The sequence below is a fragment of the Dicentrarchus labrax genome, unplaced genomic scaffold (genome assembly GCF_905237075.1).
Source record: "Dicentrarchus labrax unplaced genomic scaffold, dlabrax2021, whole genome shotgun sequence".
Taxonomy (NCBI): domain Eukaryota; kingdom Metazoa; phylum Chordata; class Actinopteri; family Moronidae; genus Dicentrarchus; species Dicentrarchus labrax.
Window position 1 is genome coordinate 15,083,267 of NW_026136722.1, and position 16,803 is coordinate 15,100,069.

A 16,803-nucleotide genomic window follows, 5' to 3' on the forward strand; every position below is an offset into this window, starting at 1 on the left:
GTTTAGATCCAAAATCTCTTCAGTCTTGCTTTGACGAGTCCTTTGTAACTCATAACCCCGAGAATCAGGAATGATATTAATTACTGGATGTATGAATCACAATCACTGTATGATGCAGACACTGTTTGTCACGATAGGATGAAAACAGTAGATCCCTCCCACGCTCTTTATCAGCATGAGGAGAGAGGAAGCTGTCTGCGGGTGGCGTCAGCTCGGGAAAAAAATGCAGTCACGTAGTCATTAATTGCCAAGTCAAGGGGGAGTCATTAATTTCTTATCTCTGGGTCATAGAGCAGAGGGATGGCAGGGAAACTAGATATACATATGAACAGCAAGAGCAGGCTGATTTGAGAAAGAGAAAGAAGAGGTTATGTTCCTGAGCGTGATGCAGTGATTGAGCAGTTGGATAGAAGCCAAAAAAAAAACCAACAACACAAGATCTGTTTACTCTTCCAATATTAATTTAGAAAGCAATAAAGAAGACTGGAATCTGCTGCTGCTTCTCCCTCGGGCGAGACAAGTGCTGACACACCTTTCCGAAGGTCTCTGGAATGTTGTATGGGAAAGACGTGAGGGAACTGCATGTGAAACTGTGACTAACGAAGAAGGGGAGAGGAAGTCTAACCTGCGAACACAAGGAACAGAATATGAGAACTTATGCTGAGTGAAGGAGGGGTTTGATAAGTGTATGTGTGCGAGGGAGGAAGAAGCAAAGTGCCTGCACAGTAAAAAGGGGCGTGGAGGTTTCACACTGAGTTTCACTCCTGGCTCTCAATCCTGTCATTCAACAACTTATATGGCACTGGGTTTTCACAGGGACAGGTCTGCCTCAGAGCCGTTGTCTTTTTGGACTCGTACGACAATGACAGCAGTGGTGTTTGGATGAACACGTGTGGAAATCTTCATATCTAAAGGAAGAAGCTTTGTGTGGCGGCAGTCACCTTTTAAACCAGAATTTGTTTAGGAATAAAAGAAGACAAGTGACCTGCCTACCATCTCATTAAAACACTGGACAGAAGAAATCCCTTGTTTCACTGAGTGTATTCAGACTGAGGAGTGGAATCAAAACAGCTTTTAAATTTGTTCAGGTGTGTACTTTAAGAGAAAGAATTTAACCTTTAAATGAGGTTTAACTCTGTTTAAAGTGTAACATCTCTCTCTGTTTTTTTCAGTTGTGTATAATCTATAACAAAAATAACAGACGCAGACCAGACTCATACGTTTCTCACTACAAATGATTCATAGGCTAGTGCAATATTACATGATGAAACTATTATTAAGTCATCCAACTGAGCTGATGATCAAGTGAAAAAACAGAATGCTGCCGCTCTTTGATCGTATCAGAGATTAGATAACTTGCATTTTATGTTTTCATCTCACCATGACAACCTGCCAGCCAAGCAAGAGGTTTTGACATTTTTATAGTGTGATCATACAAGTTTTTCAAGCTTTTTCTTTGTGTAGTTAACTGGGAACAGTAGACACTGTGTCCAATGTTACATCATACAATAGGTACTTTCTGTTTTCGTCTTGGAAATACCCAGTTCAGTCTCAGTAGAGACCATAGTGGATTTCTTTAAACATGTTTAGACTTGTAGGTGAGGTTTTTTAATTTTTGAAAACAGGTCTGGCTCAGTGCTGAAGGCAACACATCAGCAGGCCAAACTGCTAAAAAATCACCTTATAAACTATAAATACAACGTAAAATAAAGGTCACAAGGCAAATTTGGGAACACATGCTTCTTCTTTTACCATAAATCAAAGCAGCAGAATGCGTCACATGGGCAGCCAGCTAAAGGAAGTAACAGCATTTCTCACCAGGACAAGATAGAAGATCAGCCCCTGATATTCCCTTTGGGTCATTTTGGCACCTGAATTATACTCGCACTGAGTCTCATCATCATTATGCGTCCAAAAAACAGGTGGGCCAGGTTTAAGAGGCAGGTCAATATTTAGTTTTGTTAAATTTTGAATATACACTTTAACAAAACCAGACTCTGTGGGAGTTTTATTATTCTGTGTGGAGTAAAAAGTAAATAGGACTTACAGAAGAACGCATGCCACGTTAAACCAGTCTTAGAGTTATTCAGGTTTACTAAGGAGGAGACTCCCTGCAGGTTATTATTTAAAAGATCAAATGCAGTCAGTAATTAAATAACTCACAGAGGCCATCTGTCCCATTGTGTCTGAAACAACTGTACACTTCTCTTAGATCTTGAGCTTTAGAGTATACAGATTTTAATTAACTTAACATTTACTTAAGCACTGTTTGCCCTTACACAAAAAATGAAACCAGTTGACAAGTCCCTTTATCTTGAAAAACAAACATTTCTCTCAGGCGTGAACAAAGTTAAAACCATAAAGCAGCCACAGACAGATCATAAAATTGCTCTTATTCTTTTCTTTCTTTTGCATATTATTCATTACATTTTATAAGGAGCAAAAGTATAGACCTGCTCTATTTAAAAAAGTGTCCTGAGATAACTTTTGTTATGAATTAAAACTGAATGCAAACAAAACTTCAAGGGGTTTTTAGTATTTAGGACATTACTAAACCTTTCTTAAACATGCTCTTGTGGTTTGCAGAAATGTCTAATTCACCTCAGATGGCGGATGAAGTCCATCTGACTCTCATCGCAGGGTCAAGTGACGCACAGAATAACAGCACTTGCAATCAAGTGATCATCAGCCTCGAACAGCGTGCTGCCTCCTGCTGCGAGGACAATAACCACAGGAAACTCGCCATCAGCAGCATCATCTGTGGGATCTCCTGCATTGGAATCATGGCTCTGATAAACTCAGTCAAGGTACTTTACTGTCTGGCAAATGGCAAACGCCTAAAGCTACATATTCCAAGTTCCCCTGCCGGACGCTCTGAACTGCAGCAGAGATACTTAAATAGAGGAATAAGTTAATGGGATCAGTAAACTGCACATAACATGGTCACGTTTGGCACCACAGTCCTAAAAAAATACCTCAGTTCAAGCTAATATGAGGCTTCAGAAGTCTGAGTTCAAATCAAATGAAAATCTTTTAGACTTTCAGTCTTTTAAGAACAACATTCTCTCTTTGGGGGCCTGGTGGCTCATCTAGAGCCCCATGCACCCGAAGGTTTGGGTCATTACTGCAGCAGCCTGGGTTCAAATCCAGCTTGTGCTGCATGTCATCCCCTCTCTCTCTCTCTCTCTTTCTCTCCCCCTTTCCTGTCAATCTTCAGCTGCATAATCAAATCAATGTAATAGTGCTGCCTCTATATGACATACATAAACAAGACCATCAACCAGAAGACTGGCTAATTATATAGGGTTATTCTTGATGTCTGCCACTGAGTCGGATTCCCTTTGATATCAGTGAAACAGGGCAGTGGATGCACTACCACCTTTGTCCACAGGGGCCGCCAGAAGCAACAAAAAGTTCCTTGTTGCTGTTTTAAAAGTGTCGTTGTATTTTTGTACAGAATGAGGGCTGTGACTTTGTCTTCCAGCAGACCAAAACTCTTAGACACATGCAAGTGTTGTTTAAAGGCAAACTTGAAAAAATTTAAACCTTTCCTTGAAAAGTCCAATGTAAAGACTTTAGTGGCGTCTAGCGGTGTAGTTGCAGATCGAATCTCAGTTGCATCACCTTCCCCTTTCCAAGCACGAAGGAGAAATTATACAACATAACGAATATTATATATTCCATAACCAAGAATTGCTTATAAACATGATTTTGAATTGATTACATGTTTCAGAAGCCACCACAGGTCTGATTGGGGTCTCAGAAACCCCATCTTTCCATTGTGCTCTGTATCTGTGATTGGTGTTGACAGGTATTTTGGCAAATGGTCCACTTTGTGACAGAGTGAAGGTTATCACTTAATGTCTTTTCTACACACACATAGGTTTTAGTAAGATTAGAAGAATACAAATATATAAAGGGGGAATAGTTGATTTTGCAATTACTTAAGACTGTGGGACCCCCAAACAACACAGAAGTAAAACCATTATCAACAAAACAGAAGGGTTCAATTTTAAATCACAGAACTAAATGATGAACTATCTTACTGCTGAGTGTCAGACGTTAGACTTCTTAACTTAAAATATTGTCTTGTCCTTTCTTCAACAGGCTGAGGAGGCAAAAGATCCAAGGACAGCTGCAAAGTTTACACAACGGGCGAAGAAATATGGCATCATCTCCATCGTGACATGGGTTGCCATTCTGGTTTTAACTCCCGTACTAATGGTACTGATCTCATATCTCCTCACTCTGCAGGACTGATCAACTCTGATAAACTTCTACAGAAGATTTACCAGTGGAGCCGATGTTCTGATTTTGGATGTTAATGGAAACAGCCAGCGGACAGTTACTAAAGCAGCTTATCAGCTATAAAAACCTGTGAAGACATGAAGAAACTGGTAGTTACATGAACAACAAAAAGACTTTCCTGTGCTGATAAAATCACAGCAGTTTACACTTTTCTACTTCCTCTTATCCACTCAGTTGTTTTTTATACACAAGGAACCAAAAAAAATGGTATTAAAAATCTTAAAACTTTTACATGTTTTTTATACACTGTAATATTTATTTAACAATATATGAACAACTCAGAATCTAAATGACCATATAAAATCCAGCATTAACTATAGTTTGAGACACTACATGACACATAGACATTATTTATATTTATATATATATATATATAAAAATAAAGATAAGAAGTCATTCCCGAGTAACGACCCAATCCTTAATACTTATGCACCTCAAATGCCATAACAATTTAACATGTTGGTTCTTAGATATTGTATATACTTGCAGATATTACCAAATAATAAGTTACTCAATCTGTCTAATCTATAAAGTGTAAACATAAACGTGTTGATCAAGGATTGGGTCTTTACTCCAATACAACGGGATGGCAGTGATCATAGCAGTGCGTCTTCAGAACATTATGAGATCCTCTGGTTGCCAATATTATATTTGGCATTACTGCATTGGTTTTTTTTATGTATTAGCTTCATTATTGTCAAAATGTATCAATATGTTGTACTTTTATACAAACATAGCAACGGAATAAATAATAATACATTTTTATTATTTTATTATTTCATAATAAAACGACAGAAACTTTGTGTGCTCTGAGCTGCTTGAAGCATCTTGACATAAAAACAGCGACCATTACAAATACACCTACAAAACATCTACCTTCACATGACATTTTACACTTAAGGCAACCTCATAAAAAAATTGGCAACCCCCCCAAAAATATAATACAGTTTTATCAAGAAGTCCAGAAGAATAATCCAGAGAGAACCACAGGCATCAAAAAGCCAACTAGCAGTGGAATCTGGACACTTCCACTCTGAATTTGAAATGCTCTCTGGAGTGCCGTATTGTTTCTAAATTATATTTTTATACAAACCCCCCCCAAAAAAAAGCCATAACTTTACAAACACAAATAAATGAATAATCGAACAGGGTCTGCCCTGAGCTGAGCCACGTTTTGACTGTACATAAAATTTGTGGACAGAAACTTGGTTGTGAAATCGGTCGCAGCGAATACAAATCTCTTGCTGGCATGTTTACAAGTTATATTCAGCATTTAATGAACAGTAGCTGCCTTTATAAAATAACTTAGAATGACGCTGCAAGATCACTACCACTTATGTATGTATATAAAAAAAAAAAAAGAAGAAATTAAATGCTTTCTTTCAGACGAGACAGTACAAAATAAATCTGAAGTATTCTGCATTATCATTTTTGAACAGTTGCAAATAAACAGCACCCAGGGGAGTTGTGCAGATTTATAACACTCTGGGTAAGTCTGAGGTTTAAAAGAAACTGAGGATATACCAGAAAATGCTTTGATGCTGTACAAGAGCTTCAATCAAGGACGTCAACTTGTGTTTTTGAGACCGTTTCACAGATGGAAAGTAACTGGGGGGGAATAATGGACGGCAGAAGTTTGAGTGCAGTAATGGGCAGCAAAAAAGCGACTTACTGTATAATGCGTTTAACCACTATAACCAACGTCTATGAGGCAATACATTTATGGTGCTATGATCGGTTGTTCTTCAACTTGCAAGTGCTACAGAATGAAAATGTAATTCTTCAATAACAACTTGTCACCACAATTAATTTTTACACTGATTGTGCTGACAAAAAAAACAAAAAGAGCTGGAAGACTCATATGTGAATCTTCATGTTGAAAACACATTAGAAATAGTCATATAAACAGCATTATCTCGTGCAGTGTTATTATTATTATTTTTTTTAATGGCTGCCAAACAATCAACATGTAAGAGGCACCTGACAACTGTCTTTCTGATCGTGTATCAACCACAAGTTGAGCTGGTCCAGCTTGGCACACAGAATCGAGTCCAAGTCCTGCACGCTGAGGGACGGTTCGTCTTTAGGGAAGCCCCCTCGTCTTGTCCTGGAAGATGAAATACCCGCCTTTCCGACACCAACAAGTGGCTTCTTTGGTTTTCTGGCCTCGCCGACCTCGAGGAACTCCAAAAATCGTTTGACGCGCCTCTGGCCAAACCAGGACTCAGAACCATTCCGCCGATTGAGAGGCACCTCGAATATGGTCTCCAGCCGGCTGAAACACAAGGGAACAAAGTCCAATGAATGAAACAAACTTCATTCCCAGAGTAGAAAAGACTGATATCAGCTGATGCAGGTGATCTAAGTAACATGATCTTTCCTCTGGCGCCACCTTCTGGTCAAACTGAGCTTTTTTTGGCCTCACTAGCAGCAGCTATCTGAGGACGGTGTAACAAATCCATACTGTACACCAATTCTAAGCAGGTTTGGAGTATGTAGAGTGTTTACACTGGAAAAGTGACAAAATAAAGTTCACAACACAATTTAATAGCAGTATAAAAAGGAGCAGGTCACAGCTGGAAAAATTAAAATCAATTGTGGACGGCGGTGAAACAGCTACAGGAACACCTCCGAAAATAAGACAAATTGTTGGATGTTTAAATTGTTGTTTAAATCAATAGTGAATTTCTTAAGATGTTAATTTTATTATATTTATTAAATGTCTGACTCAGTATTTTAAAGAAACAAATGTCACAGATTTAACTCTGTAACTCCAGAAACACAGCATTAGAGCCACAGAGAAAGGTTTTACTCTCCCACAGTCTAAAGGGAAAAGGTGGCGAAGCTTCAGTTCAGGATGTCCAACAGTGTGTGTGTGTGTGTGTGTGTGTGTGTGTGTGTGTGTGTGTGTGTGTGTGTGTGTGTGTGTGTGTGTGTGTGTGTGTGTGTGTGCGTGTGTATGCATGTGTGTATGTGTGTGTCTCCTTACCTTTCAGGGGGTTTGCTGAAATTCTTATTGGTGTAAATTTCTTCCAAACTAAACTCCTTCTTTTTCAGCCTGCGGTGTAACATAAAGAAAGAATGAAAAAAAAAAAAAACACAGCTGCAATCAATCAATCTGAATATTGATTGGAAATAGTTCAATAAATGACAGGCATGTATTGACACAGACATAAATTCACTGACCCAATAGGATCTGTCCTACTTTCAAACGCTAGCAGCGTTCCACATGTTTGACATTGCTTCAAATGATTAAACATGACCTTGTATATGTATGTATATATAATTTATTTAAAGGTTATTTTACTTAAATGCTTTATGTATAAAGCCCTAATAGACCTTAGTAGTAAAAGTAACACTAGCTGGAAAACTGTTGCTTAAGATTTGTCTCACTATCCACCATCTAGGTAAATTATGTTAAATTACTTTAAATTATTACTTTTTCTTTAAGTACTTTGGCAACAAAGTAATTATGATAATCTATGTTTATCTTCCTTACATCACTTGCTATGGTTCCCTTTTTACAGAGTTACAAAGAAATAACTGCAACACGTAACCAACACCGTCATGTGAGGACACTTGAGCCAGCTCCATTTGCTGATAAAGGCCGTGAGATGCAGTTAAAAGCACGAAAAACAAAAGCTAGTGCGTGGACCTTTGAGTTGAGATTGTCACACATACCGTTCCCGAGGTCAAGAGTAAACATCCATGCTCATGTACATAGGGGTATTTACCTGACGGGTTTGGGCAGGCCCATGGGCGTCAGATTGTTCTGAGGTTTGGGTAATGTTTTCCGAATCCTTATAGACGACACTTTCCCTCGTTCCTCGTGCTTTTGCACCACCTGAGATGATGAAATATAAGATAAGTAACGTAACTGCAACATATAGTAGACAAAAGTACAGTTACAAAGTAATAACAATAACAATCCAGGGTTAACAACATATCAGTGCCAAGTTACCACAGTGTTATATCTTGACGATCTGAATAAAAATATATGACTATTTAAAGAGGATTAAATATAGCTGCATAGATGAAAGCGTAACAATCAAAACTCAGTGATGTACATCAATATTAGTTTCAAAAGCCCGTAAATATTTAGTTGGCTTTCCAATTTTTCAATATAGTTCCTTTGTTATATCTACGATCAATAACTATTTAATTACATCAGCTGCATAGATAAGCGCAACACAATCTGTATCATCAATAATTCCCCACCCGTATGGCTTTCATTTTTCACACAGTTCTGTTGATTAACTCATCTTTTCACACTTAGTAGCACAGAGAAGATGTATCATCAGTAATCACAGATAGAGGTCTTTCAGCCAGTTATGTCGTGTACGGTTGCAGCCATGTCGTATGGATTGCATTTATAGCTAACGAAGATCCTCACACAACATTAGATTATTTAGACTTATTTTTGTATAGCAGCTGAGCTTTTCGTCCAAAAATCAGACCAGAAATTCAGTATAAAACGAGGCACAGTAACAATGTGTTATTACGCCTGTCGTAACACTTATGTAAAATATTGTATACCTTGATTTCAGAATCAGACAAAGCCTTTTCTTCTCTCATTCCTACATCTTCAAACTCCTGACTTGATGAGCTTGTGTCCTCGCCGTCATCCTCCTCTTCACTCTGCTGTCTTCTCTCACACTCCAAGGGAATCCCACTAAACAGATAAAGTAAAGCCATCAGTTCAGTTACATCGGCACAGCGATGAAACATATGATCATCTTTGGCATTATCAGGACTTATTAAAGACTTTTAAAGATACCTGCTACTAGAGTCCAAGGTAGCGCTGGAGGAGTCAGCTCTTTGGAGGAATCCTGAAAGGCGCCATGTGGAGGGGCTCAATGGGTATGTAGAAGAAGAGGAGGTGGGAGAGGAAACATAACTGGAGGTGCCGGGGCTGGCAGCAGCTCCTCCTCTGCTGTCAACTTTCTTCGAGAGGAAAGCCAGGGGACTTGAAAGGAAGCAGGAAGCAAGAGCTGAGAGGGAAGTGCTGGGAGACATGTTCTGGGTAACGCCGTCATACGGGAGGGATCTTCTGGACGGGTACACCTCCTTACGGAGACAGAGAGGGGCAATCTCCCGCTCCACTTCGACACTGCAGACTGTGTGTCGACGAGCCCGCCGCAAGGATTTGTGGGTATGATGGACAAAAGGAGTGTGGGACGACTGATGCTGGTGTGGTGTGTGACTCCTGCTGGGATGAGGTGAGTGCAGGGGAGTCCAGGGCGTGTCAAGGGCACGGAGGGAGGGGATCTCTGGGCAAGAGTAGCTGCGTAACAGCCGCAACGACAAGCCCTTTCCTGATGAGCGCGTAGCTGCCGTAGCCAGGTCCGCATCGTCCATGGTGACGGAGTTTGTCATCTCTTCACCTTTACGTGTCATCCTATGCAAAACCCTGCATTTTCTCCTTTGGTTATCCGTTCTCCTTGGCTTAACCCTTCTTGCACTAGACCTCAGCCTGGAGACGCCGATGCTGCTGTGGTTACTGGCGTCAGCGTCAGGGGCAAATACCTCATCTGCCACGGGAACGGTAGCCTTTTCATCCACATCCTCGACTACATTATTTAATTGTACAGAACAGTCTGAATGAGGTTGGGAGGTTGAAGGACCGGGTTGGTGATTACTTTCAAAAGGTGTCATTTCAAAATATACAGGGTCCATTGAGAGTTTGCCTTCTTGAGATTGCTTTTCTTTGGTTATTAAATGAAGGTTATGGGCACACTGCTTTGTCTCTTGACTTCCACCTGACGCAGATGATTTAACAGCACCTCTACAACCCTTCTTGGGTCTCTTGGACGTTTGGTTCAGCTCCGTTTTCCCGCCCTCCTCTTTCTGATCATTCGGAGAGGTATGACAATCTGTGGGTGCGACTTCTAATGGCTCCACTGATAATGCTGATGAGGTAGAAACCACAGTGCTGTCTGATTCTGTAGCTGCACTCACTTGGTTTGACGATTTCCGTTTTAGTGGTTTCTTGTTTGTAGTCCTGCACTTTCTTGTGCTCTGGAGCTGGTTTATGTCAGAGTGGACGGGGACTTCTGATAACGGTTCCTGCTCGGCTTGTTTCGTAGAGGTGATTGCAATGGTGGTTTCCAGGTCCATACTGTTATCGATGATTACATCAGGTTTAGCGAGACCTGTTCTCGTCTTCAGTCTTTTGCATGAACCACTGGGCTTCACCTTGCTGCTGCTGCTGCTCTTTCGGTAGTTCTCTGACACAACACTGCTATTCTCCAGTGAGCAAACCAACATCGCATCAGAGGAACTTTCAGTCTGTGTGCTCATCACTGCTTCATTTATCATAGCAAGCATTTCTTGTCCACCTGCTCCTTTCTTATTTGCTCTTGTTGAAACAGCAGGTCTTTTTCTAGCTGGTCTCAGTGTTTCTTCCTCGTCTACAATGCTATTTGTCAACACAACTTCCTTTCTCAGTGGTCTAAGTTCTCTCAATACGCCACCATCTGAATCCACATTTAAGAACTCTCGTTTTTTTGTATCCTTTGTACATTTATCTGCCGTCAGTCTTTTCCTCTTCACAAAGTCTTGGAAATGACAATCCAGTTTGAGCTCCCTCTTTGCTCTCCCAGCTGAATAAGTTTCAGGGTTTAGCTGACGATCCAGCTGCTGAGAATCCAAAGTAGGATTCAGTGTCTGTCCATTAGTACTGTCATTTAATTTAGTCTGGAGGCTTTGGCAAACCAAGTCGCAACTTTCTCTTTTTCTGCCGTCGTCATCACCATCCCACTGTGGACAGTCGGTGTCAGGCTGCGCAGAACAGACTGAGGAAGATGGCGGTGTTTTGTCAGTATCACCTGAGTCAGCTTTGTGTGATTGGACTGAATTCATGCGAGAAACCTGCTCATCAATGACCACTGGGTCAGAGTCTTCCTTTCTGACCTCAGATGTTAAAGTCACAGAGGTAACTTTCTTTCTATTCCCTGTACACCTCCTAGGTAGTGGTTTCAGCCGGGCAGCCAGTTTGCCTTTCTGCTTCTCGACAGCCCTGGATATCTTTAACGTGGATTCATGTGAGGCACTTGCATTGACAGAGGGCTGTAACAGTATAGAGGACCTAAAAATGGATTCCCCAGATTCTGAAACCTTCTCGGAAACAATGCAGGGTAAGGGGCTGTATTGAAAAGGCACCGAATCAGGTATGTTTGTTTCTTTCTGAGTTATTGCACATTCATCTGCCTGCTCGGAGCCGTGTGGTGACAACTCCCCGTCAAACGATAATTTTTTAGAATACTTAATAGAAACAGTTTTTGAATTTTGTACATCCTCTAATTCACTGAGGCTCTGTTGATTAGCTTCAGCGTTCCGATTCCCATTCTCAATTTGTTCCTCTGAATTAAACCTATCGTTTGGTTCTGAGCTCTCAACATCAGACGTTCCATCGGCCTGCAGCTCACACTCATTGAGTTTGTACGGTTGCTCCATGGAAGGTGGAGGACTATTAGCTCTGAAGAGTTTAACAGGACTCATGACAATCTCTGTGAAGCTGGCCATCTTCGACTTGAGCGACTGAAACAAGGGGCCGATCACCCATCCCTTCGGGGCAGATGCACTCTCAACAGTGTGCCCAACAGCCAATCCCCCGCATGTATCCATGTCAGATTTCATGGTGTCGAGATTCTCTGCGGTTTTGTCAGAAAACTGTTCAGCTACATTTTCAGCAGCATAGACGCTCGGTCTTTTCGGTGGGCTTTTCTGGTCCGTTTGCCTAAAGTAAAAAATGGAAATTAGACTTTAAATCACAAATCACAAGGCAGAAACACTGTCATCATAAAAACACCTACAAAATTATTTTCTCCTGAAAGCAGCAATGTATTATGGAACAATATGTCAATACAAGATATTGTTTCTGGCATCCTACCACTCACTAGTTCTCTGTTCATGAAAAACATTAACATCTATGTGGCTTTCCCACTGGCTTGGTAATGTAGGTTATACGGAAAACTACTTCAACTACAGCTGCTTCAAAGACATGACATTATTCACCATTACCTAAAAATTTAAAACTAATTTTTTAAAACCTTCTATGGTACAATTACAATTTAGACACCTAAAACAAAATTGTCCATTTTTAAAGATAAATAAATATGGCTAACACTTAATATACAATATAAACTAAATGATTATTATGCATGCACACTTACCTATTTTGGCGCTCTGCCGCAAAACTAAACTCAAATCCATCCTGCAAAAAAAAATACATATATTAAATAAATGTTACAGTCGTTATAAGAAGACTAAGCAGTGTTTGGCTGAGACTTGATACCATTTGAGCTTCTGATTCAACCAACTAAACAACTCATAAAAAAACACTTTTGGTCAAAATTAAATAAAGCACAACAAACTCAACTGAAATTTAATTTGATTTTGTTTTATTGCACTGATTTAAGATTTTAAATAAGACTGATCTTCTAAAATTTGTTCACAGACTGAGGGAGTTGTAAATGAGTGGCACTCACTTTGCAACTAATAACAGCCAATTTACTTGTTTACCAATTCAATGTGTGTTTTTTCTGGAACACTGGTTGTTGTTTAGCTCTACAATTTTGAAGGACAATGGAAAGAGAATACAATGAAGATGCATTGCATTCTGTAATATCTGTGGTCTATGCATTACTGGGTCACATTAAGACACTCGATTGCTCGTCTGTGTCAGATGCAGCAGACCGTGAAGGAGGATTAAAATCACTCAATTAACCCTCACACCCCGTTCACTGTACAGGTCTTCAGTATTGGCATACACAGCCCTACAGAGCAGCTGCTGCACAGATTAGACACCGAAAGCTTTAGGACAGGAACAAATACCATCAAGAGCAAAAGAGACCGACAGAGACAGGGAGAGGGTCGAGTGAAAGAACATCTAGAGCAAGGAGAAATAAAACTGACCTCATTTTGTGTCTCGTGTGTGCTTTCAACTCTTGGCTGCTTCGACTCTGACACTTGTACCTACAAATCAGAGAGATTAATGAGCGCTGCACGAGTAGTGACTCATTTAACTACTGAGGAGCATCTGAACAAGAGTTTTGTTTTTTTTTAAAACAAGTTTCACTCTTACCATGCTCCCACTCGCCCTTTTAGTCTTTGAAGGGGACGGATTCTGTCTGGATGGTTTCTGAACCGCTCCGATGTCTGTATTGCTTTGCTTTTTAGGCGTTTGTCCTCGGATGCCTTGAATGCGACCACTCCTTCTGTGTGCAGATATTCCATCATTCACACAGCTGTGAATGTTTTAAAAACAAAATAAAACATTTTTAATTTAAAATCAGTACATTTAGCCAGTTTGCAAATAAAGTGAGAAAAAAAACAAAAACAAAAAAAAACAAACTGGATGGCAAGTCTCAGAGTTGCACGATGACTCACCATCTGTATTCTGTCTACACAGTCTGATCGGATACTTAAAACATGAATTAAATGTTGATTAAATATGTATCCGACACATTTAAATACCAGGGGTGGCTTTTCGAAATTTGGCACACATTATCTTTCACAAGCTACTTGATCCAAATGGTGAAAGTCATGATTCAAAACGATATAAGTTTAAATTGTTGGTATGACACAGAAACCATTAGCCATCATGTTACAAAAGGAATTAATACTAACTTAGTGATAGCAGAATAAATGTCACAGGCTTTCTGCATTTTAGGTGGGATAGTGTGTGCTGCCCATCTCTGTTGGTGACCGAAGACACTTGGAAAGTGGAAGGTTTTGTAATGTAGGACAGGTGCTGAGACCACAGAGTGTACCAGATAGATTCCAAGTAATGTACCCAGTCCATAAAGGGGAAAAAGTATCAAAAAGCAAGGAGGGGAAAAACACAGCTACAGCAAAAGAAAGCAAAAATAAAAAAAAGGTGCCGGGACAACTATACCTGGGAGTGATGGAGTAAAGGGGAAGGAGAGGTGGTGGAGGTTCACTGTGGGGAGGTACACTATAGAAACGGTTTGGGGGAATAGCATCTTCATCCATTGGACAAACTATCTGAGGGAGTGGGTCAGAGGGATAAGTCAACATCCCCTTGCTCTCTCTTTCTCTCCTTGTCTGTCCTTCTCTGTAAATAACAAGAACGGGAAGAAGAAAAACAACAACCCCAAACATGCGGGGTGTCATATCAGCATGAAACAAATTCAAAATAGGTCTTAAAATGAGGCTTCACTTACTTTTCTGATCCCTGGGATGAGGGTTTATTCTGAAATTAGGAAAAGCAAAAAAGGGTTTTTGTTTATATTTTATTTTTCAAAATTGAACAACTATTGATTACCTTCATCATGGTTTGAAATCCTAATAATTGACGAATTGCTTGGTATATAAAAATGTCAATAAAATGCAACTAGTGAAACATGACCATCACAAAGTCCAAGGTGACTTTAAATCCCGTTCCCTCCCATTAAACCCAACAATATTACATTTACGACCACATTAAACTAGGCCTGGGCAATAAATAATAGCAATATATACATCGGCAATAGACACTTAATCAATAGCAATAAGAAAATTGTTCAATAGAGTATTGATAGTTTCATTAAATGCAGACATCCATGAAGACACATAACAAATACACTCATAAACAGCCCATCATATCCCTTAATAATTAATCCTGCTGTGAGTTTATCACCATTAGACTCTTCCACCCTTTCGTCATTCACGACCTACATATGTTACGTCTCAACCGAGAGGTACTGAACAATACTATAGGACAAAATATTAGGGTTAAAATTATTACCTGTGTGTCTTTTTAAATAAAGTTGTTCAATCCGAGCCTTTTTTCACCTGGGATTTATTAATAATAGTCATTAAAATGATCAATATAGACTTTAATTTCACATTATATCGTGATCCATGTTGCCCAGCTGTACATTAAACAAAGAAAAGCATCAAAATCCTCAGTTGAAAAGCTATCATTTGGTATTTTTTGGTATTTTTAGCTTGAATAGTTACTTTACTGATTAATCAGTTAATTGTTTCTACTCATGCAATGGGAAAAAATAAAGATAAGACCAAGTAAAAATGTAAATAAACATTAAGCTACTGGATGATGATGATGATGGTCCAACATGAAGATAAAATTTGTGAGCACATTAATGGGGAATTTGACATATATTAGATATAACACACAGGAATGTCTTTCCTAGAGATCAATAAAAAGGTTTCTCAACCAATATGTGGGTTTTTGGGGGTTTTTTTGTCTCTCAGAGAAACGAAACCAATTAAAATCAAAGTGTGGTGAAGGTTATTGTTAAAGGTTAAATTGAGAAAAGGGAATTGTATAGTTAACATCACAACAATAACTCGGTTGGAGGAATAAAAAAATCACAACATCAGTGTTTCTGTCTCTGCCAATCGTCGTCGATTGCTCATCAATTAACGTCAGTTCACTTGCATTGCAGTCCGTTAACAAAAGGTTGCCTACAGCCAATAAACCCTTGCTAACTAAGCTGATGGGTCACACCTATAATATAAAGTAGAAACACACCCAATTTAAAAGCAAACGCGTTTCAGTGAATGTTTTTAATCAAATGGAAAAGCAAAAAAAAAAAAAAAAAAAAAAAACCGAGCGGGGTCTAATTGCTGGAATGGACCCAGTCTCATACACAAACTTTTACACATGAGCTCACGTTACGTTCACATTGGCCAACGTTATCCTACCGTGGACAGCAGCTGTGGTGAAAAAAATAAAGCTGACTTTTAGCTATATCTCACCCGCTTTAGTGTTAACACTGCGTGGTTTCTGGCTGGCGCCGATATTCACACAGTGTGTAACATAGTTTCTGTACCAGGCAATAGCCGTAGCCGGGAGCTGTCATATCCCCACCAACGTTCAACGGCTTTCTACGGGAGAACCGGGCGTACCGTCATTTCGCAGTCAGTTACAAACGGTTGTTATGGTTATATAACGTTAAATAAACTCACCAGAAACGATTAGCTGGACAACGGGGCGGTATTCCGACCTCACCGTAAACAAGACATGCCGGACGGCGCCCTACGGGGACTCGTAGATGTATCCGTTCATACGACTCCCACAACCAGACAGTCGGATGGACCAATCACAGCGCGAGTTCATTTTCCGCGAGTTGAAATCTGACCAATCAGGGGGGAGAGTTTGTGGTGTCGTAGGTTCGGTGGGGGCAGCCAATAGGAGAGCGAAGAGAAATGTCCCCGAGTGACCTCGTATGTTAGGAGGCCTACGTCATTATTATTAATCGATTACAGCAGGGGAAATGTAACGATTTGTCTCATCGATACACTAACTATTTATATTTGTATTTTATTTGTTTACATGAAATTTATTTACATTTCTGATATTAACGTTAAAAAATATTTTAGTTACACATTAAACTATTTTAATATTATCTAATTTGATACAGATCGCTACTTTTGAGTTAATTAAACTAGGATTACAATTAACTGTTATTTTCTTTATGGATTAATCTGCTGATTATATTCCTGATAAATTGTTTGTTTCAATAA

General features: G+C 39.6%; 1 protein-coding gene and 1 long non-coding RNA gene across 5 annotated transcripts; one reads left to right on the forward strand and one right to left on the reverse strand.

Annotated features, from left to right (window-relative positions):
• Window positions 1-295: 295 nt before the first annotated feature.
• Window positions 296-5,111, forward strand: LOC127355942 (uncharacterized). The gene is made up of 3 exons (XR_007881874.1): window positions 296-1,088; window positions 2,587-2,807; window positions 4,108-5,111. It is a non-coding gene; the product is annotated as an uncharacterized LOC127355942 (long non-coding RNA).
• prr14 (proline rich 14) lies at window positions 5,054-16,624 on the reverse strand. 4 transcript variants are annotated; one of them, XM_051387268.1, is made up of 12 exons: window positions 16,246-16,623; window positions 16,036-16,164; window positions 14,496-14,524; window positions 14,207-14,386; window positions 13,394-13,556; window positions 13,225-13,284; window positions 12,483-12,523; window positions 9,086-12,046; window positions 8,845-8,980; window positions 8,043-8,152; window positions 7,298-7,366; window positions 5,054-6,583 (listed from the first exon to the last, which is right to left on the reverse strand). In XM_051387268.1, the coding sequence occupies exons 4-12, from the start codon at window positions 14,347-14,349 to the stop codon at window positions 6,271-6,273; spliced, it is 3,996 nt and encodes a 1,331-aa protein (XP_051243228.1). In that variant the 5' UTR covers window positions 14,350-14,386; window positions 14,496-14,524; window positions 16,036-16,164; window positions 16,246-16,623; the 3' UTR covers window positions 5,054-6,270. The 4 variants fall into 4 exon arrangements, with proteins under 4 accessions (XP_051243228.1, XP_051243227.1, XP_051243229.1 ...); XM_051387267.1 differs by lacking the exon at window positions 16,036-16,164; XM_051387269.1 differs by lacking the exons at window positions 14,207-14,386; window positions 16,036-16,164 and having other exon boundaries at window positions 16,246-16,624.
• Window positions 16,625-16,803: the final 179 nt, after the last annotated feature.

Bases quoted from the DNA above. Each gene is read 5' to 3' on its own strand.
- prr14 (XM_051387266.1), bottom strand. From the start codon at position 14,445: ATGACACCCCGCATGTTTGGGGTTGTTGTTTTTCTTCTTCCCGTTCTT. The intron at 13,557-14,206 runs GTATAGTTGTCC...AAACATTCACAG, and splicing joins CTTTACTCCATCACTCCCAG to CTGTGTGAATGATGGAATAT. The intron at 7,367-8,042 runs GTAAATACCCCT...GTTACACCGCAG, and splicing joins GGCCTGCCCAAACCCGTCAG to GCTGAAAAAGAAGGAGTTTA.